At 44.1% G+C, this 25,916-nt stretch overlaps 1 protein-coding gene across 1 annotated transcript; it reads left to right on the top strand.

Moving 5' to 3' along the window:
• The first annotated feature begins 1,472 nt into the window (after positions 1–1,472).
• On the top strand, positions 1,473–11,945 carry VPS18 (VPS18 core subunit of CORVET and HOPS complexes). Its single transcript, XM_006270352.4, has 5 exons — positions 1,473–1,624; positions 4,487–4,628; positions 4,785–4,876; positions 6,376–8,246; positions 9,419–11,945. The coding sequence occupies exons 1-5, from the start codon at positions 1,534–1,536 to the stop codon at positions 10,145–10,147; spliced, it is 2,925 nt and encodes a 974-aa protein (XP_006270414.1). The 5' UTR covers positions 1,473–1,533; the 3' UTR covers positions 10,148–11,945.
• The last annotated feature ends 13,971 nt before the right edge of the window (positions 11,946–25,916 follow it).

Here is a 25,916-nt window from a genome sequence, read left to right as displayed (position 1 = left end):
AGTCAGATCAGACAAACAGTTTTTGGTGAGATTTCACTCCCAAATGGAAGTGATTTCTTAAGTTCAGCTGTTCTCAGCTAAATCAGAATGAGAAAATAATCCTGTGTTTGACCTGGCAGGAAAACACTTGTTTTAATCTAGGATTTTAATCAAATACTCCCCTCTTCTCAAGGATAAAGTATGTGGGAGCTTGTATATGAGGTTCCTGTTTTGGCTTATCTCTGGTTATTACCATAAGATATTTCAGGAAATACATTTTGAACTCATTTTCATTTTTTAATAATAAAATTGCAATGACTTCAGGAGGAAAAAATCTTAGAGAATAGCAAGGAATATTAACTGTAGCTTATCATCAGAAGACAGATTTGCTCTTTACATTAAAAAGCAACTTTCTCTTGGCTGCAGTGCATCAGAGTTTCTTGGCTTTTACCAATTGGTGGTAGTAAAAAAATAAACAAAAGAGTAACAAAATGGATCAGTGATAACGATAAGCCTATACGATTTGTGTGTTTGTATGCATGTGAATGTACACTGAGAGATGACTAGAATACTTGACCTTGAAATGTGATAGTGCCCGGCAACTGGAAGAAAAAGAATATCTTTGAATATTAGACTAACAAAAATTTCCATGCCTCCTTGTGCTTCTCCTCATAGCCTGTTTCCCTGTATGTAAAACTGAGATAATACCACTCTGTTGTCCAGAGAAAAGTGTTTAGATATTGTTTAGATGTACAGCAAAAATAAAAAATCCAGCATGAGATTAGTGCTATTATTTACATTGTTGTGTTGTACTTGCTCTGGGCTTAATCTGCAGGATAAACATGGTAATAGTTAGTGTAACTGTCAAAAAAAAAAAAAAGGTCTGAAGAAAAGAGTCTCATAACAGCATAGCAACAGATCATATTTACAACATTCAAAAAGTCCATTCAGTAAATGGACAAGCAAGCAGAACAAAGGCGGTTTGATCCCTGCCTGCTAAGCCACATGTGCCTGTTCCACCCTGTACTAACCAAACCCAGCTTGATTGTCGCAGAACTTGTGAAGTTTGAGCAAGGCATTCAAAGCTTTTGCCTCAGTTTCCCCACTGTAATTTAGGGGATATAACTTGCTGCCTCACAGGAGTGTCGTGAGGGTGAAACCTGACCCCTGTCGCTGTGGGGTCCCGGGGCGCTGATGCGTGGGTCAGGGAGGCGCCTGCACTTGTGCCTGAGCCAGCACCTCATGGGATAGGGGCCCACACGGGATGGCCATGACCCTGGCAGCACCAGGATCACTGGTGGTGTGGGTAGGGTTGCCAACTCTGACTGAAGCTATTGTGAGATTCCACCCCCCCAACATGTCATTGATTTTATTGTTTTAAAATATCCCATTAAAATCTCCCGGATTGCTGTCAGGCCTCACTGGGCGATTAATGCTGATTCTGGTCTCTGCGTGAGGGGGCGGGGCCAGCGCAGGCGCACTACGTCGCCAGTGAAACGTGACTCGGGTCAGCTGAGCGCCTGCGGAAGCGGCCGGCGGCGGCGGGGATGAACTATGGCGTCCATCCTGGACGAGTACGAAGACTCGCTGTCCCGCGCTGCCTGCCTGCCGCCCGGCCGCGCTAGCGTCGGCATCCCGCACTCGGGTAAGGTCCCGCCCGAGGCCGCCGCTGCTGGCGTGGGCCCGCTGCTCGGGGCCCTTGGAGGGGAGGCGGAAGGAGCCCGCCGAGCAGGCCCGCAGGCGCCAGCGGGCACTCGGGGGTCTCATCCCAGTCGCGCCGTGTTGCCGGTGCAGGGAGGGCCCCGGGCTCCCCGCAGCCAGGTGCCCGGTGCTCCCTCCCATCGCCGGGGTGCAGTCGGCCAGCGGATCCGTGCCGGCCCCACGTCTGGTTTGCAGTGCGCTGGGAGCTGCGAAGCTCTTATGTGGGTTTTGTACCACGATTTCGTGGCTTATTCGTTGTTTTATGGCGCAGTGAATCACAGGGGTGCATGGCGTGTTACTGCATACGACAGTTGTACCTCAGTGTAGCATCTGCCAGGGGCCAGGAAGAGCCAACGGTCTTGTTGCCAGTGTCTGAAAGAGACGTGAATCTGGCTCTGGGTTTGTGCGGGGGAAACAGGCCAGAGAAAAAAAGCTTTCCCCTTGCTGGGAAGAACCCCAGTAAGACTCTCCCTGCTTAAGACAGAGGAGCATGTTATTGTCACTAGCCCAAAATACAGTGATCTAAAAGTTGCATGTTGTAACCAATAAAGCCTTTAGTACAAACATTAAACCATCCACAGATTCACAGAAACATAGGGCTGGCAGGGATCTCATGAGATCATTGGGTCCAGCTCCCCTGCTCTGGTAGGAAAGACTGCTGGGGTCAAATAACCCTAGCAAGGTGTGCATCCAGTCTCCTTTTGAAGATCTCCAGGACAGGTACCTGCCCCACCCCTGCTGGGAGTCTATTCCACAGTCTAGTCACAAACTGTGAAGTTTTTCCTTGTATCCAGTGTGAGCCCTTCTAGGAGTTTATGACCGTTGCTCCTGGTTTTCCCCTGGGGCGCTTTGGTGAATAGTTGTTCGCCCCTCTCAGCACCACCACCTGCCTTGAGCATAGCCCCGGCTCAGACCCCTGCCAGGAAGAGCTTGGCGCACTGCCTGCAGCAGTAGTCCTCTCTTGCCCTGTGCACAGATCTGGGGAGCACATGCTTCCTATGGTTCTGGTGTGCATGTAGTGGTAGGATCCACTCCCCTGGACGAGCGTCTTGCAGCTCTGTCCTGTGCCCTGTCCTACCCTCACTCACTGCAGGGTTCTTGACCTGCCTCCCCCACACCCCTTCCCTTCTCCTTTCCCCCCAACAGACTTACCAGCCAGATGCTGCTCTGCAAGCTGCTGGCTGCATATCCACAGTCGGTTTGGTATCGGCCGATATGGCTCGTTAATAATCAGCCATCGGTATCAGCCCAACAGTCTTTATTGTTGCATCCCTAATTTTTAGTGGTCTGATTCTTGATTGTCATTCATGTTTCCATGATAAATGTGAAATTATTTCCCAACTCTCCTAGTGCTTAATGCGGTTTGGTGTTTTTCAAACTGATGATTTTTAGAAACTCTCATAATTGGCTTAGTATCAGTGGATCAAAAGGGGGAATGTGGTAGAGCAGATGGTAGCATATGTACTTCCTGTCACCGCTCACAACAGGCTTAGACAGTGTAGTGGTAAAAATGTTAGCAGCCCACTTATGCTAGCCTTTCACCATTTTTAGCAGGAACTGGGCTATGCTAGTGAAAGAACTTCTGAAAATACTTGGCTGTTTTAATGATCGGTGGCTTTGGTTTCTGCAGCCCTCTCCTCCCTGTAAGTCTTTTGATAGTGAAGACTTTCCCAGGCTAGTTGCACACCATGGGTGCTATAGTCTCTCAGAAATCCCAATGGAATCAATGATTCTCCATCCTTGAAATGAGATTAACATTTAACCTGGGAAGGGACAAAAACTGATTAGTCCATTGTTGGTGCTTAGCCTGGAGTGATGTGGCCAGTTGCTGTTCGTACTGTATTCCTTTGTCAAGAGATTACATGATGTGGAGGACAGATGTGAAGATAGCTTTGTGATACAATCTGTATGTGGATCTAGATATGACCCCCTTAATCTGCTAATGAGCATCATTCCTGCTTTGTTTCGTGCGAATGTCTCATTATTTTACATTTGACTACATAGTTCAACTCATCTCTGGATTTTGGCAAAGATCCATCCACCATGAGCAGCTTCTGAAGGACACTTCTGATTTAGGCATGAAGTTGTCCAGTCTTAGGCTGTCCCACACTTTTGAAAGCAGATTCTTCTCCATCCTTAGGAAAATGTTGCTCCTTGCACATTCTTCATCCCCGATATAGATTGGCCTGTAGTAACTCATCTTAACTTACACATTTCCTGCGCTCTTGGCCCTTCTGCTCTGCCTAGTCCTTTGTATCTTTTCCTTGCAGTTTTAAGGGAAGTTGTTTAGAACTTGGCTTTTGTTTAGAAGTGGACATTTTTGACTGGTCCACTTGTTTTTAGGGTGACTTTAAAGGCTTTGAGAAACAGGATTTTGGATATTTCCTGTTTCAGCATAGATCTACTTCTGCATCATTCTGATTTTTTTTTTTTTCTCGGTGTGGAACAAATCATTTGATTTCTTGATTGTTGACAACTTATTTGCTTTTGTTTTACAACTGTCTTCATTAGCTTTTTGTGCAGTTCCTGTAAGTCCCCTTTCTCAGATTTTCCCAGAATTTTCAGGCTTTGTCTCTAGACATGTTTCACTTAATGCCATTTAACACAGTGCTGCACTGTGGCACTATGGAAAAATAAACCAATTCTGTATCTTCCATTATGCAGTCAAGTGAATGGAGAGACAGTTGCGTACCATAGCACACTTCATTTTCCAATAGCCTTTCCCATTTCTTTTCCATTTTTAAGTTAGGTTAAGTTAACTGCCCATTTTCTAAATAATGTTTGTTCATATTTTTCTCTCCTCTAGGATATGTGAATGCTCGGTTGGAGAAGGAAACCCCGATATTTAACAAGCAGAGAATAGATTTCACTCCTCCAGAGAAAATTAACAGTCTAGTCGTCTCCTGTAACCAGCTCTGCATGAGTCTTGGCAAAGACACACTTCTAAGGTAATGTGCTGTTGACGACTTACAGCTGATGTCCGGGAGCTCCCTTCCCCAGGTGGTGTGCTTCCATGGTCTCTGGTTAAATATTAAAGTAGAACTTCTTATGGTTACATGAACTTTTTCTGTCTGTTGGTAACTTGCTTTATCATTTCCATGCAGGATTGATCTTGGCAAGCCAGATGAACCTAATCAGGTAGAGTTGGGACGCAAGGATGAAGCCAGAGTCTACAAGATGTTTTTGGACCACACAGGTGTAGTTGATGAATACTTTTTCAGTCTCACATGAGAACAAAGTAAATAGACCATAGATAGAAAATATTAATTAAGGAAGATTTGCAGTTTCTATTCTGTGTGTGGAATGAGTATATGGTCTGCCTGGGGCTGAATTCAACTATCTAGTTACTTTCCAAGGAATCCTTCTAGCTGAATGTTGGAGGAAGAATGCTGTGCCTCACTGTTTTAAATTCTGCTGTATTTAAATGATAGTTTAATTTAATTCCTGATGGAACATGGGCTGTTTTGAGCTAACTGATCTATGGAAGGTACCTATTACAGCCCATTACTACTAACAGCTGAGGCCAAGAATTTAGCAGAGTTCTTAGAGAGACTTTATGTGTAGTTAACAGCTGGGATGAAAAATTTGAGAGAGAACCTTCTGACGATCACTGGTGGCCTGGGGCTGGAAGAGACTTTTTAAAAAGGGATCATTTATTTCATAATGGTTCACGCAGGGTTTCTTGTGCTTTCCCCTGAAGCATCTGCGGACTGGTCACTGTCTGTTGTGATACTAGATTAAGTGGGCCATTTATCTCATCGAACATAGTTTCATAGTTGGTAGGGTCGGAAGGGACCTGAGCAGATCATCAGATCCAACCCCCTGCCATGGCATGTCAGTCCCCTTGTCTTTATGAATGCAGATTCCTCAGAGTAATCCAGAATCTAGAACATGGGTGGGCAAAATGGTGGATCCAGCCAGCAGCTGGACTCCATTTCCCAGTGGCCCTGGCTCTTGGCTGGTCTCCCTGGAGACCCTGGGAGTGTAGGGCTGTGACAGTGCAGGGCTGCAGATCCAGGGCTCTGCCCTGGCCTGGCCCAGCCTGGCCCTGCACTCTCATGGCCTTACACTCCTGGGGGTCTCTGGAGACTGGCCAGGAGCAGCATAGGTAGGGCATGTGGCTGAGAGGGGAGCTGCTCCAGAGCTGGGATCTTATGGCGGTGACAACATGGGGCAGGGCCGGGGCCGAGTCCCAGTCTGCTGCCCATGGAATCCGTGCTTATTGCAGGGGCATGCGCGGACAGCAGATTGCAGCTCTGTCTTGGCCCCACCCTCTACTGTGACTGCCACAAAATCCTAGCCCCAGCCAAGGTCCCAGAGCAGTTTCCCACCCAGTTGTGCGTCCTGGCCCTGGGGCTCCTGGCTGATATGCATGGAGACCCCAGGAGCATGGGGCTCAGCTGGGTTGGGGCAGAGCCCTTGTTCTGCAGCCCTGCATTGTCATGGCCCCACACCATCATGCCCCCATACTCCTTCTCCATGGAGACTGGCTGGGAGCCAGGGCTGCTGGGAAATGGAGTCCCAGCAGCCCTGGCCAGACTTTGCCCACCTCTGATCTAGGACGTCTTCCTTGAGAAGACCCAGAAGTCTTGTTCAACAACACGTGCTACCTGAGATGTGATGGTCACTTTTCTGTTAACACTATGTTCCTTTTCTCTCTTTCATTACCTCCCCTTGGCCACATGCCTTTTGCAGGTTCTCACCTCTTGATTGCATTGAACACCAGTGAATGCCTCTATTTGAACAGAAATGCTCAGAAGGTGCGGACACTCTCCCGCTGGAAGGGTCATTTGATCGAAAGCGTGGGCTGGAACAAGTTCCTGGGTACAGAAACTAACACTGGCCCTATTCTGGTGGGGACAGCCCAGGGCCAAATATATGAGGCTGAGATATCTGTCAGTGAGGGAAGCCTCTTCAGCACTAATCCTGACCAGTATTTCCGCCAGGTTTATACATTGGAGGAGGAGACTGGGCCTGCTCCTGTCTGCTGTTTGGAGATAGAACGCGGGATTGATGGGAAGTATTTTATCATTGCCACCACTCACAAGAGGCTCTTCCAGTTTGTTGGCAAGGTAGCTGAAGGGACGGAACAGCAAGGCTTCAGCTCCATATTTGCCATGCACATAGACCACTTGCCAAGCTTCCGGGAGTTCCCAGCTAGCTTTGGCTATAGTGAAATAGCATTTTACACCCCAAAGCTACGCTCCTCTCCCCGCTGCTTTGCCTGGATGATGGGAAATGGTGTCTTGTATGGTTTGTTGGACTATGGGCGGCCTGACTCTATTCTGAGTGAAGAACGGGTCTGGGTATATCCCTCTGACATAGATGTGACAATTAATAAGCCAATCTCCATTGTGCTCACCCAGTTCCACTTCCTGCTGCTTCTGCCTGACAGAGTGACAGCAGTGTGCACTCTAAATGGGCAGGTTGTCTTCCAGGATGTGTTCTTGGAAAAATTTGGCTCTCTGAAGCACATGATCAAAGATCCAGCAGTTGGGCAGATCTGGATCCACACAGAGAAAGTTGTGTTTCGCTATCATGTACAGCGAGAGTCTAGAGATGTGTGGAAGATGTACATGAACATGAACAAATTTGATCTGGCCAAAGAGTATTGCAAAGACCGGCCTGAGTGTCTGGATATTGTGCTGGCAAAAGAGGCAGAACACTGTTTCCAGAACAAGAAGTACTTGGATAGTGCCAAGTGTTATGCCCTTACACAGAACTACTTTGAGGAAATTGCCCTTAAGTTCATTGAAGCCAAACAAGAAGAGGCATTGATGGAGTTCCTGCTCAAGAAACTGGCAAGCTTGAAGCACTCTGAGAAGACCCAGACAACTCTGTTGACCACTTGGCTAACAGAGCTCTACCTGAATTGGCTGGGTGTGCTGGAGGGTGATGCCTCAAAAAGGCACCTCTATTTGGAGACCCGTGAGAGGTTTCGTAACTTCCTAATCAGCCCCAAAAACAAAGAATGTCTGTTTAATAACCGTGCATCTATTTACGAGTTGCTGGCAAGTCATGGAGATACAGAACACATGGTCTACTTTGCTGTTATTATGCAGGATTATGAGCGAGTGATAGCCCATCACTGCCAGCATGAAGAGTATGATGAAGCCCTAAATGTACTGTCCAGACATAGAGATGAAAAGCTGTTTTACAAGTTCTCTCCAGTTCTGATCCAGCACATCCCCAAGAAAGTAGTTGATGCTTGGATATCCATGGGTATAAAACTAGATGCAAAGAAGCTTATACCTGCCCTTGTCAATTATAGTCAGAGTGGAAGCACACAACAGATCAATGAAGCTATTCGGTATATGGAGTTCTGTGTGTATGAATTGGAGGAAACCGAACAAGCCATTCACAACTACTTATTGTCTCTTTATGCTCTGTGTCGGCCAGACTCCCTGCTATCATATCTAGAACAAACTGGGACCAGTCCCAGTAGGATTCACTATGATCTGAAGTATGCGCTTCGGCTCTGTGCAGAGCATGAACACCACCGAGCTTGTGTCCATATATACAAAGTGATGGAAATGTATGAGGAGGCAGTGGATCTGGCTTTGCAGGTTTGTGCTACTGCATGCAGGTATTTTAGTTCATATATTGTAGAATATCAGGTCTTGGCTGCTGCTCTGAAGAGCTCATCCTAAGTGTAATGTCTTATTTTAATAAGATCATTGAATTAGTTCCCACTTGGTCAGCTTATGGAAAATAAGTTGATACTTTGAGCAGTAAATGTCAATGTGTAATATACCACATCAGCTGCAGATTAGGGAGTGCTATGGAGGAGGCCTAATGATCTAGTCCTGTAAATATAAAAAATTATAATGGTTGTACAGTGGAAGCTTCTTTTATAGTTAACTGTGGATGTGGAAAGTAATTGGTTCTTTCTGCTGTTTATAAATCTATCTAAAATTAATAAGGCCTCTTTCCTGATGGGGTTGTATATTGAGGGAGGGAGGTGACTGCCATATGGATATGTGGTACCAACAACAAACCGTAGTGCTAGAGAGGTTGTTAGGTAGAAGGTAGGGCAATGTGGTACTTTCATAGACTAACTCATTTAGAAGGGTATGCACTTTCATAGGCTACATCTTACTTCATCAGATGTTATGGGTGGACTTGCAGAGAGCAAGGGTACTAAATAGGGTGGAGGAAGGGGGCACTGCTGACAGGGAAAGGTGGGTAGAGGTCAAAGGGGATAAACAAAAGAACCCTTTGAGGGATATGAGGGATATAAAAGTTAGTCCTGGTAATGGGATAAGCATTCAGAGTCTCTATTGAGACTATACGTAACACAATCTAATCTGTGGATGATTTCTTGTTCTGGAATTTCACAATGAAGTTGGTTTTTAAAGTTTTGTTGTCCAAGAACAACAACTCTGAAGTCAGTGATGGAATGTCCAAAGGTAGATGAAGCATTCTGCTACAGGCTTTTATGGCTTTCTGGAATTGATGCCAATTTGGTGTCCATTCATGCTTTCATGTAGGAAATGCCCAATTTGCCCCATTGGTATGCAGCAGAGGGGCACTGAAACCAGGTGATACGGACTTTGGATTCTTATCCCATGTTTCTCTGAATGAGTTAGTCTATAAGGTATGACACTACCCTGCTTCTGACTAGCACAGCACTACTTATGGCTGATGTAATAAAAAGTTATCCTGTTATTGAGAACAAGTGTTCATGTTGGAGGGAGAAGTTAAGAGGAAATTGTAACTTTGCTTGTTCGTTTTCTAGGTGGATGTGGATCTGGCCAAGTCCTGTGCAGACCTTCCTGAAGAGGATGAGGAGCTCCGGAAAAAACTCTGGCTGAAAATTGCATGCCATGTAGTTCAAGAAGAGAAGGATGTGAAGAAAGCCATGGCCTGCCTCTCCAGCTGCAACCTGCTGAAAATTGAAGATGTCCTGCCATTCTTCCCAGACTTTGTCACCATTGATCATTTCAAGGAGGCTATCTGCAACTCTCTGGAGGACTACAACAAGCATATTGAGGAGCTGAAGAGAGAGATGGAGGAAGCCACACAGAGTGCCAAAAGGATCCGGGAGGATATCCAGGAAATGAGAAACAAATATGGTTCTGTAGAGCCTCAGGAGAAGTGTGCTGTCTGTGACTTTCCCCTCCTAAATCGCCCATTCTACCTTTTCCTTTGTGGCCACATGTTTCACTATGACTGCCTTCTTCAGGCAGTTTATCCAAACCTACCCGCTTACAAACAAGCTAAGTTAGAAGACCTTCAAAAGAAACTGGCAGCTACAAGCCAGCCCTCCAAAGCTCACCATCGCCCAAAGGACACAGATGCCACTAGTTTAGGGAAGGGGCAGCAGAGTCGGGAACAGATCAAGGCTGACATTGATGATATTGTGGCAGCTGAATGTGTGTTCTGTGGGGAGCTGATGATCCGGTCTATTGACAAGCCTTTTATTGATCCACAAAAGTATGAAGAGGAGAAGCAAAGCTGGCTGTAGGATCATATGGTCCTTGATTATGACTGCACAAAAGCAGTACTGTAGGTCATGTTTGCTTGTGAAGTTTGTATATTTGGGAACTAACCTCCATAAGTCTGAAAACAAATGGATTCTATAGAGTTCTAAAGGGAAAACAGCTTGTTAATTGGGACATAATAAATTAGTCCTGCAGGATGGTGTGAGAAATGGTCACAGTTGTCTAAGAACTGGAAAATTAACTTTTTCTGGCTTCTCTGAAGCTGGTCTTGAGCTTGCCACTTAGCACTTATGTGCAGGTAATGGAGTGCCTCACTGCCCAGGGAGAACGGAACAGTTTTGGTTTCTCATTCTATTCAGTTGGTCTGCATGCCTGTCTTCCTGTTCTTTTAGCATTCATGTTGATAAAGCCTGGAGTGAGGGGAAAATCAGTGTGGGGAGTGCTTAAGGTGTGGATTTCATTCATCACTTTCAGATTTGGAGTTGCTTTTGTATGTCTGTATTGGAAAAAAACATAAAAAGGAGAAAGTAGACCTAATCTCACACACATCTGTAAATGTCATGTCACACAAATATACATTTTTGCACAGTAACATAGGAATGTAAAAGATAATTCTCAAGCAGCAGTATCTCAAAAGATGCTTCTTTGTCCCTTTCTGGTAATTTGGGGGTATTGGTTTCTACCAGTTTCCCACAATTGTTGAATAAGTCCGCACGAGGAAATCTTCCTTGGGGTCCCTTCACTTTGTTTCTAGCTTCCATGCATTGGTTCATTTAATACCTACACCAGGACATTTCCACAACTCCCTGTTTTGGTTCCAGCTTGACTGAAGTGCAATATTTGTAGAAGATAACTTAGTACAACAGTTTATGGTATCTTGCAGGGAACACTACTGGAACCACCACAATAGGTACCTCTAAGGACAGACCACAGCACATCTTAGTGGTTAATATTGTCCACTGAAGCAGGTACCTGGTAGTCTGAAAAATGCTCTGTTGGGTAATTTATTGCCTTCATGGTTAAATTTAGTACTTCTGAAATGAGTGTTTCTTGGATGCTGCTCAGAGCTAGCAGATGGCTTTGTCCTTAAGTAATGAGGATGATTACACTTGAAGTGCAATCAGTAGGGACTCATCACAACATAAATCTTAGGTCTCTAGTTCCTTGTAATGGAAGTAAATGTCTCATGAAGCTTATTGGCTGGGGCTAGCCATAAAGAAAAGATTTTGCAGGAGCAACACTCAGATTCTCAAAAGTGATGTTCAGTATCTTTAGCATCTCAGTAAAGAAGCAATATTAAAAAAAAAAAAAGCTCTCAGCCTGCTATCCTTTTGCACTGCTTATGTGACTAAAGAACTGGACTGTTGTGTCATTTAAAAAGAGTATAAAATAAATTATCTTCCATTAGTCATCGGTGACCCCACCTGGTTCCTATAGAGTTTCTCCATTTCTGGTAAGATCTTTCCTAATCGAAGGTTTCAACCTGCAGTTTAGTTTTATCTGTATAAACATGACAGGAAAACTAATGAAATGCAGAGCTGACAGTAGTAAAAATACCTGTTTCTTAGAAAGATTTCTTTTTACTACTGTAGCTATTGACTAGCCAGTTTCATTACTGCCTATTGTTAGTAGGGGTTGCTGGCATACCAGCTCAGAAATTGCTTGTAATCTTCCTTCTGTTCTGTTGCTTTGGATTGCCTTTTGACTTGAGTGAACTAATGTCTATACCAGAAGGCTTTTACGATGAAGACATCTGAGGTATGCCTCTCTTGTTAAATGTTATGTCTTTGAAATTCAACATTAAACCTTGTTATGATCAGATTTTCCTGGATCTTTGTTGAATGAAAGGTATATTTTACACACACACTGTTTTTTCATGGGGCTGGGGGTGGAAAGAGAATGAGGATAGGCATACCTCTGCCTTGGTGAGAAGGTAAAGATGTCAGTCAAGTTCATTCAAATCCATTCGGAATGACTGGGCCTGCTCAGTTTCCTTGTAAAGCTGTTGTACTACTTCCTTTCAGATGCTTACCACATACTATCCCTGGAGTTCTGCAGTCATGGACCTGCTGTTTTCTTACCTGCTTTCCATAACTGTCCTCTTGTACAGTACTAGTTAACATTTCTTTCCTTCAGAGCCAGGCAAAATCATTAAGCTGCTCATAGCCCCTTTATAGGCAGATTTTTATCATTAGCTTTAAGGTTAAGGTGAGCTGAGGCACAGATCCACTTAACAGCAATAGAGTCAGGAGTGAAATGGAAACTTGGAAGCTTCTTGATCCTGTTTTTTTTAAACTCAAATATTAGCCAATTCTACTTAGTCATAGTTTAAATCTAAATTAGTTAACTGTGAGGTCTGCCTTTTTAAATGGCTGTGTGCCTTGTAGCATCTATGCCTGTTACTGTGCAGATTCACAGATTTTTCAGTTTGATGGTCATAATGCAGTGTGGTCATCTTTGGGGAAGTGTCGTGGTTGAAGATTGCTGGTGTTCTTGGCTTTTATAGAAGAATTCCTCTGAGTTTTGCTTTCACTTCAGTGTTCTGAGTTTTTAGCTGTTTGTATGTGCTTTGTGAAAGTCTCTGAGCATAGATATCCACATTAACAGGAGGAGTTGCCTTAATTTTTTGTGGTAGAGTGGGAGGAAATTTTAACCTTTCTCTTATGAGGTGTTCTGTTTTTTTTTAACCACTTTCTGTATAGCAACATGGTATCTCTGTAAAAGAAGATGTAACTTCTTGCTCTCTGCTATTCTGAAAGCGTTTGGCATTCTTGTCATCCTCCTAGTTTATTTTACTGCTGATGTCTCTTGAATAGGTGTACAAGTGTGATTTTATTTTAGCGATGATTGTTCTTCACATTGTGGGACTCATCAACAGCCTCTGGGGAAAAAAAATTAAAGCATTAGGGTTTTGGAACCCTGTTCCTTGGCCTTGTCTGTGTGGGAAGCTTAACCATTCTTATAGCTATCATTATACTGCTATAAACCCTTATGTAGACACTCTTATTTTGCGATAAGAGGAGTCTTTGCTTTAGATTACTAGTTAGGAAGCAGTTTAACCTAAATCAAAAAGTCCCTCTTTATACCATGATGAGTGTGTCTACACAAGGGGTTTATATCAGTTGTGTGTATGGTTCATATCTTGTGTTATTCTAGGGGGGGGAACTTAATTTTAGACCTAAAATACATGGAAAATCTCTGGAACACTCCACATCAGAAATAAGCTTAAAGGAATAAGGGTCTGGAAAAATGAAGAAATTCGGAACAGACAGGAAATACAGTAAAGACAAATTTGTGGAGATTTTTTTCAAAAGCACTTGGTCTAAGTCTTTGCAAGTCTTACCACAAACTAAAGGGAGGCAGATGTAAATCAGTGCAGACAGCTCTCTCTGTTCTATCTAGTATTTAACTGGTAAGTTGCAAACTCGGACACTATAGCCACTAGATGTCATTGTTCTCCATTAAATTCCGTAAAATAGGGTTAGTTCATTGCTCCAAAGGGATTTGTAATAGCTATCCCAGAGTGACTATCAGTAATTAGCCATTTTCAAATTTTTGAGATATATTTTGTAGGATGTCAAAAAGTAGGAAAGAGTGATTCATATACTAAAAATTCAGAGTGAAATTGTGCACTCAGACTTGCTATATGTGAATTACATAATTCCAGAGATAACTCTTTGATGTACAGTTACTTACTACAAAATTGAAAACATTCACTATAACAAAAATTACATAATTATGATGGAGCAGAATAATAAAAGATTTCTGCTTTTCATGGTCATATGTACTCCTCAACAAAGTATCTTCTATTTTTTGAAAATAGAATAACTGATTATCTCTCTTGTTGAGCCAAGAAAAGCTGAAGAGTATCCAGTGTTTTGCAAACATCATCTGGCTTACTAGGTGCTATGAAGGGCATAGATCAGTATCTAAGTTGGCTAATTATCAGAAACAGATGTCATTGTGATTTCGTTTGTGTGAATGCTTAATTCCATTATAACAGATGATGAATTGGCTAAAATATTTTGTGTAAGGGTTTTGTGCACTGACTAGGAAAATTCTAGTGATGAATTAACTCAGTAACTGGATGAACTTGATTGTATGCTGAGTTTTGATGAAAAGGAGCTTCATGGTTTTGCTTTTTTTTCTAGACAGTAATGTAGAATAGTGCTAAGATGACGAGGCAGCACAAGCTTTCAAGGGTTTTTTTTTTGTGTGATAAATAACTGCATACCAGTGCCCTAACTATTGAGATGAAGGAAATAGGAGAAAGATGGTGTCATCTTTAAACAAAATCAGTGTTCACAGGGTCATTGGTTGTCAGCTGTTGAAATCCTGAAGCTGGATTTGGTTTGAAGTGAATTAGTGATAACTTCCTAGTAGCCTTAGGAGCAGAGAGCACAAATCAGAGTGTGGGACTCTTGATAACCAATTACTGTCAGTTTTTAGTCCCAGCAGGGTAGGTACCAGGTAGGTAACAGTTTATATATAAAGTTTGAGGCTTCTTGACCATTACCTTGGAATAACTTCCAAAGGGAATACATGGACATTAATTGTATTTGGTGATGTGAAGGTGAAGACTGGAAACTGGATCTTTTTCATGAGTCAAGTGGGATTATTTTGTATGGTCTAATATTTGGGTTTGAAACACCCAGATTTTTTGGAACCACAAATCAAGTCTCATCATGATGTCCTAAGCCCCTCTTCCAACGTGGACAAACGATGCACCATGCAAATACATGATTACTTTTTGGCTGTGTTCAGGCACTGAGGAATCCAGTGGTGTTCTCACCAAAATATTTCCATTTGGCCCCTTTCTTTACATCTCAGTTTACTGAATTGGAAGTAGACTCACAGGTATTAATTGATTTACTTCATTTCTGTAGAACACCTTGAGATCTCTCAGCATGTAAGACAATGCAGAAGATTTCTCCCATCTGACTCTTGAGAAAAAGTTTCAGGCCAAATTAATCTTTGATAATTTTTCAGTGCAGATTTCTTGGTCTTCTTACATGCCCTTGTTCAAGGGTAAGGGTGCTGGTCTGCTAACTCCAAGTTTGTAGGTTTGATCCCTACCCCCCATACCCTAGATCCTAGGGCCCACATGGTAGCAGCGGACTTTCTCTGTTGGGAAGAGATGGCATCCACCAGTATAGGGTACAAGCCTGAGAAATGGCAACCTGGAAACCAGCATACCAGGGTACAATAGGAAGCATTCTCTGACAACAGCCAATGGACAGGGTATTCCACAGCTCACCAGGAAGCTGAAGACCTCCAATGGCAGGCTTAGTTGCCTGTACACAGATGTCAGAAGCATGGGAAACAAGCAGGAGCAACTTGCAACAGCAAGCAATATGATCTCATAGGGATTACAGAGACCTGGTGGGACTCCACCTATGATTGGACCATAGAGGGTTACACCCTGTATAGGAGGGATTGTGTTGGGAAGAAAGGTGGTATGTGAAAGAATGTTACACCTCCCTAGAAGTGAAGATTGGAAACAAAGAAGGGCAAGTTGCGACCATCTGGGTCAATATATGGGGAGAGCATGGGGCATTTACTACAGACCTCCAAACCAAGAGGAAGAGCTCAACCTGGAATTCTCTGGAGAACTGGCAGAGGCTGCATGTTCTTGTAGCATGGGCATCATGGGTGACTTCAACTACCAAGACATCTCGTGGGATGAGCACTCGGCAAGATCCGATTGCTCACAAAGCTTCCTCACTTGCACTGAGGAGCTCCAACTCAAGAAGTCTATGGGCAAGGCAAAGCACTCCTAGACTTAGTTCTGGCCAAAGGGGACAATCTAATGAGCAACCTGAGGATCGAAGGGAAACTGGGTGACAGTGACCATGAGATGATTGTTTTCTCCATCCACTGTTAAGTTAGGGAAATCAGATAGTAGGGTAGAAATCCTTGATTTTAGGAAAGCTGACTTCCACAAGCTTAGGTGATTGGTTGGCAAGGCCCTGCAGGACCATGGTCTGATGAGGAAGGGAGTACAAGAAGAATACAAAAAGGCACAAACAATACAAATTGGCAACCGGAATCAAGGACAACAAAAAGTCTTCTTTAAATATGTAGAAAGTCAGAGAAAAAATAAGGGAAGCATAGGGCTCCTGATGAATGAAATGGGATGGCTGATAATCGACACTCGGGACAAAACTGATCTCTTAAATGAATACTTGACATTGGTATTCTACCAGCCCAAGGGTGTTAGCCTGCTTGACAGGATACAGGATGATCAAGGTGGGGGTGATTACCCTCCTATAGTTGGCAAAGATCTTGCGGGGGAGCACCTACAAAGGCTAAATATCTACAAGTCAGCAGGACCAGATGAGCTACACCCAAGAGTGCTTAAAAAACTGGCTGACATCATCGCACGACCTATGGTAAAGTTATTTGAAGACTTGTGGCGCTTGGGAGAGGTCCCAGAAGATTGGAAGAAGGCCAATGTGGTGCCTATCTTTAAGAAAGGGAGAAAGGAGGACCTGGGAAATTACAGGCCAATCAGTTTGACCTCAATCCCTGGTAAAATCCTGGAGAAAATTGTCAAAGAATCCATTACTGACAGGCTAATAGAAAGCAGTATTCTGGAGGATAGCCAACATGGCTTCATTACGGGCAGGTCATACCAGATCAACCTTATTTCCTTCTATGATCAGGTAACTCCACACCTGGATAGCGGAAATGAGGTTGATGTCATATACTTGGACTTCAAAAAGGCCTTCAACCTAGTCTCCCAAGATATTCTCATGGTAAAATTAGGAAAACGTGGCCTTGACTACTTTACGGTCTGGCTAGGTAACTGGCTCCAAGGTAGGACCCAGAGAGTATTGATAGATGGAGCTGAGTCAGCATGGCAGAAGGTGACCAGTGGCATCCCTCAGGGTTCAGTACTCAGACTAGTGTTTTTCAACATGTTCATCAATTATTTGGATTTGGGTATTAAAAACGAACTGGCAACGTTTGCTGACAACACCAAACTATGGGGGAGTGAGATCATGCTCAAGGACAGGCTGGGTGTTGTGATAGACCACAAAATGAGCATGTGTCACCAATGCGATGCTGTAGCTGACATAGCGAATGAAACACTGGCATGCATTTATTGAGGCATCTTGAGCACTGCTAAAGATGTCATCCTCCCGCTCTATTCGGTCTTGGTGAGACCGCAGCTGGAGTACTGCATCCAGTTCTGGGTTCCGCACTTCAGGAAGGATGTAGATAAGCTCAAGGGAGTCCAAAGGAGGGCCATGTGCATGATTAGAGGCTTAGAGAGCAGGTCATATGAGGAGAGGCTGAAAGACTTGGGACTGTTCAGCCTGGAGAAGAGAAGACTCAGAGGGGAGCTGATGGCAGCCTATAAGTATATTAGGGTGGTACATCAGGGCCTAGGGGAGACCTTGTTTCCCTTAGTGCCCCCTGAGATAACAAGGAATAACGGCCACAAGTTGTTGGAGAGTAGGTTTACATTAGACATCCGTAAGAACTACTTCACAGTTAGGGCGGCTAGGATCTGGAACCAACTTCCAAGGGAAGTGGTGCTGGCTCCTACCCTGGGGGTCTTTAAGAAGCGGCTTGATGCCTACCTGGCTGGGGTCATTTGAGCCCAGTTTTCTTCCTGCCCAGGCAGGGGGTCGGACCTGAAGATCTGCAAGGTCCCTTCCGACCCTACTTCTGTGATTCTATGATCTTCACCAAGGTCCCCCAGGGGAGGACAAGAAATAATGGGCACAAACTGATTGAAGAGCGCTTCAGAAGCATAAGGAAAAATTTCTTTAGAAGTTGAGTGCTGAGGGTTTGGAAGAGGCTCCCCCCAGAGGTGGTACAGTCACCCACCCTGGTGATCTTCAAAAAGTGTCTTGATGCCCACCTTGCTGGGGTCATCTGACCCCAGCAGTCTTTCCTGCCCAAGTGCAGAGGGGCTGGACCCGATGATTTGTAAGGTCCCTTCCAGCCCCTAACATCTGTGAAACTATGAGCTTTGAAATTGAACTTGAGGGCTCTTAAGTCCACCCTTCCCTAACTCAATGTCAATCCCTTCTACCAAATGTTTGGGGTGAAAGATATAGTAAACCATTCACTTTTCTGCATGCGGGTCTTATCTTCTGAGAGTCCTAGAGAAAAGCCAAGATGTTTAATTTCCATGTGGAAAATGGATGTATTGGTGAGAAGCTTAAAGGAGGAGATCTGGGTTGGGCACTTATTTTTGTAACCATCTACAGCAAGAGAAATGGAGGTGTTTATTTTAATAATGCCATAGTTGCCTGGAAACCAGAAAGCTACAGGACTGCTCTAAGGTTACAGTCAAGTGTATAACTGATCCTCCAGAATCAATTCTTTATCAGAGTAGGACAGAGTTCAGCAAAGGATAGTTCCCGGTTGGAACAGGAAAGTCAACATGGCCTTTAAATATAGTGTTTAATGCCTTTTTTTACAGTAGGTTACAGTGTGCCATCATCACGGAGTTAAACCAATTAACCAATTTAGCACTTGCCTCAGCAAATACCCATCTTGCAAGGGTATAGTAAGGGTGCAGAGTGAAGTACTTCAGTGCTACAGAAGAGCAGAATTAAGACTGTGTGCCTGTGCTGTGCGTCAGTCTGTGCATGCGTGCGTCTGTGGCTCTGGCTGCATGTGGTGGTCTCTGTGTGGGGGTTGTCAGTGTGTGGGGGCTGCCCCATGGGCGTTCATCTTGGTGTCTCTGTGTCTGGTGGTCTGTCTGTGTGTCCCTCTGTCCCTGTATCAGTGGCTGTGTGTGGGGCTATGACTATATCCCCATGTCTGTCTGTCTGTGCCTCTGTGTGTGTGTGTGTGTGTGTGTGTGTGTCTCTCTTTCTCTCTTTGTGTGTCTGTGCATCTGTCTCTGTGTGTGTGTGTGTGTGTGTGTGTGTGTTGCTGTTGCTGTCTGTGTAGCTGTCTGTCTGTCTGTCTCTGTGTCTGTGTCTGTCTGTCTCTGTGGTTGTCTTTGTCTCTGTGTGTCGTGTGTGTGTCCATCTGTCTCTGCGTGTCCGTGTCTGTTTGTGCGTGTGCGCGTCTCTCTTGCTGTGGCTGGCTGTGTGTGTGTTTCCATTTGTCCATGTCTCTGTCTGTCCGTCTGTGTCACTGTGGCTGTCTGTGTGTTCCCATGAGTGTCTGTTTCTATTTCTCTCTCTCTCTCTCTGTTTGTGTGTGGTTGTGGCTGTCACTGTGCGTGTGTGTGTGGCCGTCCCTGTGTCAGTGTCTGTGTGGGGCTGTGTCCCCATGTCCGTGTGTGTGTGTGTCTCTCTCTCTCTCGCTCTGCTTGTGTGCGTCTGCCCCTGTCTGCTTGTGTCTCTGTGTCTGCCTGTGTGTGCATCTGTGTGTCTGCCCATACGTCTCTGTGCATCTCTGTGACTGTGGCTGTGTCTCTGGGACCGTCTCTCTCTCTCTCTGTCTCTCTTTGCGCCTGTCTGTGTGTCTCTGGCTGTGTGTGTGTCTGTACATGTGTGTGCTTGTGCCTGCCTGTGTCTCTGCATCTGTGTCTGCCTGTGTGTCTCTGCCTCTCTGTGTCTCTGTCTGTGGCATGCCTGTGGCGTGCCTATGTGTGGGGCTGTGTCTGTATGTGTCTTCCTGTGTGTCTGTGTGTGTCTCTGGCTGTGTGCCTCTGTGTGTGCATGTCTGTCTGTGCATCCCTGCCTGTCTGTGTCTCTGTCTGCCTCTGTCTAGGTGTCTCTGCCTCTCCGTGTCTCTCTCTGCCTGTGCTTGTCTCTGCCACGTGTCTGCTGCATGTTTCTGTCTGTTGTGCATGTGTGGGTGTCTGTGTCTCGGGCTGTGTTTGGCTGTGTGTCAGACAGACATGGGCAGACTCTGTGTGTGTGTGTGTGTGTGTGTGTGTGTGTGGGGGGGGGGGGGGAGGGGTCTGTCTGTGCCTGTGTCTGTGGCTGGCTGTTTGTGCGTGTGCACCTCTGCGTCTGTATGATTTTTTTTTTTTTTTTTCTTGAATTGTGGTAGCCTCTAGGCATTGTGTCATGGACTAAATGCTAGTGCCCAGGCACTAGACAAATACAGCAGAGACGCAGTCCCAACCCTAAAGAGTTGAATCTTTTAAGTCTGCAACTTTAATTACATATTCACTCTCCCCCACCCTCCCCCACATACATTCGCTACCCTCTTTCCTTCCTACCACACTCAGCATCTGGACCAGATGGTGCTCCATTAATAAGGAGCTAGTCTATACCAATATTTCATTTTCTCCTCTCTGTTCCATGTATGGCTTCAGGCCTTATTTACAGTACATTGCTCAAACTATTTTGACTACAGAATTAATTTTTTCAAAGGCTTTTTCTGGCGTGTTCATTATTACACTTCTGAGAGGTGTGGAGATATTTTTCTCCCTTTACAGAGGGGAATTTGAAGCAGGTGGACACTAATTTCAGAAGGGTTCACAGACTGCTGAATGTCCCAGAAAAGGCTGTGGAGTACATTTAGAAATTTGTGGTCAAAGTACTGCTTTCATTTATTTTAGTTGTAATTGTGAGTATTCAAGTTAGGCACTCAACACAGTGGCTGCTTGTGAAAAGTTTGCTTTAAGGGGTTTGCTCAGCATCACACAGAAACTTGTAGAAGCTACAGGAATGGAATATGGTTTTCCAGGACAGCATTTTACTATTGTAAATTCAAGGCTATCATTTTTCTTCCTGCAGATCCCTGCCTGATGCCCTTCAAACCTTTCAAGTTCCTCAGCAAGTGAGGCAGGGTTTCTACAAGTCTCTATTTATTACAACCCAGACTCCTTCCGGGAGCAGGTGCATCCTGGGCACCAATTGTGGCAGGAGCCCCTTGGGAAAACTAATATATGATCATGTAATTAAATCATAATGTATATTTATGGGTGAGACGTAGCTGATTTGATGTTGCATGTGGAGTCTCAATTTTGGCATCTTCCGACTCTGCAAGAATCTGCACATCCCTACTGTGACTCTTGATTTTAGATGGGGCCATTGCTAAGAGATGAGGATTAGTTCAACCTCTCCTGTTCATTTAATTCTTTGATATATCTCCTGAGCCTCTCAACAAATATAACAGTAGTCATTTTTATGATGACGATGACATTTAGGAAGAACTGAACAGAAGCTCATCACTCATTTCATGGTACTCTGAAGTGTTAGATCAACTATCACAAACAGTATTCAAAAAAGTCTGGTAATTTATGTGAACAAGTTCCATATCCTGTTACCAAGCTTGGAGCAAACTAGTCTTGCCAACTTACTGTATACTTGCTATCTTTCTTTGATTCTCAACCTTTTCAGGCTCAAAGTATCCCTTATTAGACTTGAGGCATCCCTTGGAAAATGTCAGCTTTTAGTTTTCATTTGTTTCTTGACTACAGAAAAATAATTAAGCAATTCTTTGTTGCAAAGAAGTCAGAAAGAACACAACAGGTCAGAATGTTTTCTGCATTATGGGAGGCAGAAAGGGGAAGTAGGGGGACCAGTGCCTCTGGACACAGTAAGAAGACTGATATCTGCATCTTGTCTGCAGAGTTAATGGGAAAAAATCCTGTGAAGATTTTTCTCTGCCTAAAAGGCAAAATCTTTAAGTGCGTTCTGTGGTTCATTAGCTGGGTTCAGCAAGAATGTCTGTCACTGATCAGTTTTTGTCCCAGTGTTATAGTTAAAATGGTGTAATGGTTATCTGCATTAATGGACAGATTTGGTTTGTTGGCACTTTGAGGATTATTCTACCTCTGATCCTCATGATGCTGTCCACCATGATGGGGGCAATAATGGGAATAACTCTCATTAGCACATACTGTATGCGAGAGGCTCCTTCTGAGAACTCTGGAACACGACGTTCTTGGGTATGGAGGCAAACGTGGTAGATGACTTAATTCTTTGCTAAATCCTTGCCTATGAGATGCAGTGCAAACCTCTGTGCAATGCCTGAAATTTTGTCATGGTGGGACAGTCTTCCCATCAACCTCAATGGGAGATGAGCATTTCCTTATGTTCTTTGGTCTGTTTCAAATGCTTATTTGCCTAGCTAAGGGAATCTGTAATTGCATCCAAAACACTTTGTTCTGTCATGGGTAATGTCTCTAAAAGGCTGTCAGAGGTACACTTTGTGGATGAAGCAAAGGTTTGTAATTACAGCTCTTAACACTATTTACTAGGTCAAAAAGTAATTCTTTGTAGGAAATGTCTGACAAAGATGGAATGCAGAGAAACCACATTGCTGAAAATGAGCTGGACTAGTCTTTCCTTATTGGAGAGCATACTTTGGAGTGAGTAGTGAGGAAATAACTGTAACCCTGAGGTAACGGCATTTTCTGAATTCACGGCAAAATTTTTTTCACTTGCAGCCCAGATCAGTGAGCATGTGACACAGGAATTTCCCTTTTCTCTATAAGTAAGCTGCATTGTAGCAAAATGCTAGATGAATGCAGACATTTTGGAGCAAATTGCCTCTGAGCAGCTTCCAGTTTTCTCCATGTGTAGCTCAAAATCATTTTTGGGGTAGCTTCTGTATCATTCTTAGTTGTGGAGTGTCCAAGCTCAGTCCAGCCTAAGTATTCATTATTTGAAAGCTGAGCTCAGTGGACAGGTTTTATTTGGACACCCAGGCCACATGATATTCCTGTTTCCTAATCTGGTAAGTACAGGCAGATGGCTAGGAGATCTTATGTATGTTTGGTCGTTTCTTTGCAAGATCAAAAATTACTTTCCCTATAGGCTTTTTAAAAAGTTTTTAAAATTAAAACTCACTTCTGTATATTATTCCTATGCTGTAAGTTTGTTTGCTTAGAGTTGTTGCAGAAAGGGAACTTTCAGTGATCCATAATATGGCTGAAGCTAATTCAGCTAATTCTCCCATCTATACTACTGAACCTGTTTCTTCAGATCTGATTTCCACCTTCTTTTCCTGCCTCAGAACAACAGTCTTCTATACCTACAGTTTCCCCTTCTTTCAGGTTGTAAGTACCTTGCTTCTGTGTGCTTGTGTATTTTCCAGCTCCATCTATTTGTTTAAAGACCAACAGCAGTTGACTTTGACTTTGGAGCTTCGCGTACTCTACTAGATACCTGGCAGGCCAGTTTTAGGAGGCCATGCACTAAAGTGTACTCTGACTTCCAAATGTCAAGAATAGCAATGGCAAATGGCACTGGTGGGTGGAGGGTATGTTTTAGATCTAATTTCTTTGGAATGGGATCTGTGAAGTTTGGGGAGGGGGCTGCTAATTTAATGACCAGCTGGCTGCTAATTTAATGATCAGCACTTTGAAGTGTGTAATGCTTTTGGGCAGGCAAAAGTATACTGCTCTTGTGTATTCTTATTGAGAGGCACCCGTCAATCTGGAGGATGTTAAGCTTAATGGAGCTAGGTGTTTCTTTAGTGGATTGGCTGCTGCTGTAACCCACTACAGCTTCTGGTTCTTCCCATAAGAACATATCCTGTCTGAATATGGAGTCCGACACCACCTCCACGATCTGTTTAGAATCAGGGGTGCTCAGCACCCACCCTACGGGCCAGATCCAGCACATGGCATTCTGTCAACTGGCCCATGGGACTGCCCATGAGGCCAACAATTTGACAGAGGGGGAGTGGTGCCACCACTCCTCTGCTACCAAATTTGCGGATCCATGGAGAGTCCTGGCCCTATGTCCTGTATACCTACCTCATCAGGTGTACAGGACTCTGGAAGACCCAATCTTGATACATGGGGCTGAGCTGGGTGGCACCAAGCCCCAGTGTGCCTTGTCTTAGTGTGTGGGGGCAGCAGGGAGTACCAAGGTCTAATCTGGCCTGTGGACCAGCTCAGTGCCACTCACCTTACCTGTGGGCCAAATGCTTGAGCACCACTGCATTAGAATGATTTGCAATCTCATAATGGCCTCTTGTTGTTTGTGGTTTGCAGTCCAGATAGGTAGGTTTTTAGGCCAGAAGTGTCCTTTATTAATTTTAAAAAGGGGAAGTTCAGTGAACATTCAGTGCCTCTATACCTGTTTGCATGCTGGCATCTGTGCTTCTTAAATTTTATATCTTTTTTTCAAATATGGGATAAATATTGGGTCAGTAACTTTCAGCATATTTTCCAGGCCATTTATCTGGAGGAGAGTATAAATGTTATTTAACTATTCAAATAAAACCTTACTTGGAAGAAAAGAAGCTTCTAAAATGCACTCTTAAGGTATCAGATAAGGGTACAAGCTCTAAATTTTATCCATTAATTTTCTTAATTGAGCTAAAGTGCTCCCAGTAAGCAGCCCTGTTTTACATTGTATAAGTCCTCCTGTTGTGCAGTTTGGTAGAGATTAAAAGCAGTCTTAAAAACAATTTGAATCTTTTGCTGTTGGAATGAACTATGGGGTCAGTATCCCGCAGTTCTCCATACGAGAAAGTGGACTCTACCTTGGATCCATAGACCTTTAGTGTTGCCAGTACTGCAGCTTCTGGTTACAGGGAGCTGCTCACCTGTGACACCTGAGTAAATGTAATGGTTTAGATTATCTACCTGCGTGAGGTTACCTTGCCCCTGTCTTTAGTTTCTTTAGAAAGAAGAAAAAAACAGTTCAGAGAGCCAAGGCTGCTGGGCTGAGCTGATTGCTTGTGATGCTCCATGACCTAATGCAGGTGGGTCAGTGAAGCTCTGCAACATGTTTCTTATTGTAATTCTTTCATTAGGCAGGTTCACATGATGCAAATCCAGACCAGGCTTGCTGAAAATTTGTGCTAAAACCTGGTAAGTCTGTATACACAAGGCCATGGGTGAAAGTGTAAAGCACACTTCTCATTCTGTGATTCAAAGCCCATGTGAAAGGGCAGCATTTAAAACAAGGCTGGGCATCAGCAATGACCCCGTGGTCAAAACCCTGCTGCTGCCTGGCAGATGTTCAGCTGCCTCATTGTCTGTTTATTGCTAGGACAGCGAAATAGGCTAGCTACCCAACAGCTCCCACCTCCTGCATTCCTTCTCCGCTTGCAGCTCTGGTAAAGAACACCACCCCTATCAAGTTCAACTCTGGCATCAATGTTTCACATGGGAAGGGATGGTGGGGGTGGAGGTTGAAACTCCCTGACATTGGACGTGGAAAATGAAGAAGAAAAGGAAATTATGTAGAGTAGCTAAGGCCTGTTGGTTTCCACTTGCCTGTTCTTGGCGGGGTGGGGGTGGGGGGGAACGGGACACATTCTTGGAGAGTCGTGGGGAGATAAATTGGAACTGTGCGTTTGCAATGAGATGCATCTTTCCCACGGCAAGTGCCTTTTATTTTTCTTTCTTCAGAATTAAGTTCTTTATAAAATGTGTGCTACTGCCTGGCCTTGCCCTCTCCTGGGCTTATTTCCTCACTGGCAAGTTTTGTGCTTGTACAGGGACTTGGAGAAGCTGGATATGTGGGTAAATGTGAGGAAGAGAAACTCTAATGATCTTTTCTATCTGTTGTATCAGGCCTCATCCACAGACTTCCAGGCTGGGAGAAGGTGCTAAGAGACCATAGGATTTAGGGCAAAGCTTGCTTTGAACACATCTGTGATATCACCATGGGATGTCAGTAGAAATGTATTAGTGTCTCATCTTTTGTGCTGATGGTTCCCCTCATTTCTACTATATTTGTCTCATGTAGTAGGTAGTGCAGTTTTGGGGTTGTACTATCCAAGATGGGGCTACACTCTAAAGAGAGCATTAGCAGCAGGTTGTAGATTGTTTTTTAAGCAAAGAACGGATTTTTTTCCCCTTCTCTCTTCCTCATTAGAGCAGGAAATAGTGTATCTGAAGAGAACTTGGCTTCTCATCGCTCTCTTCCTTACCTAACCTTGAAGCAAATGGAAAAA

The sequence above is a fragment of the Alligator mississippiensis genome, chromosome 2, assembly GCF_030867095.1.
Source record: "Alligator mississippiensis isolate rAllMis1 chromosome 2, rAllMis1, whole genome shotgun sequence".
NCBI classification, from domain to species: Eukaryota; Metazoa; Chordata; order Crocodylia; family Alligatoridae; genus Alligator; species Alligator mississippiensis.
This window is presented reverse-complemented; position numbering and strand designations above follow the sequence as displayed.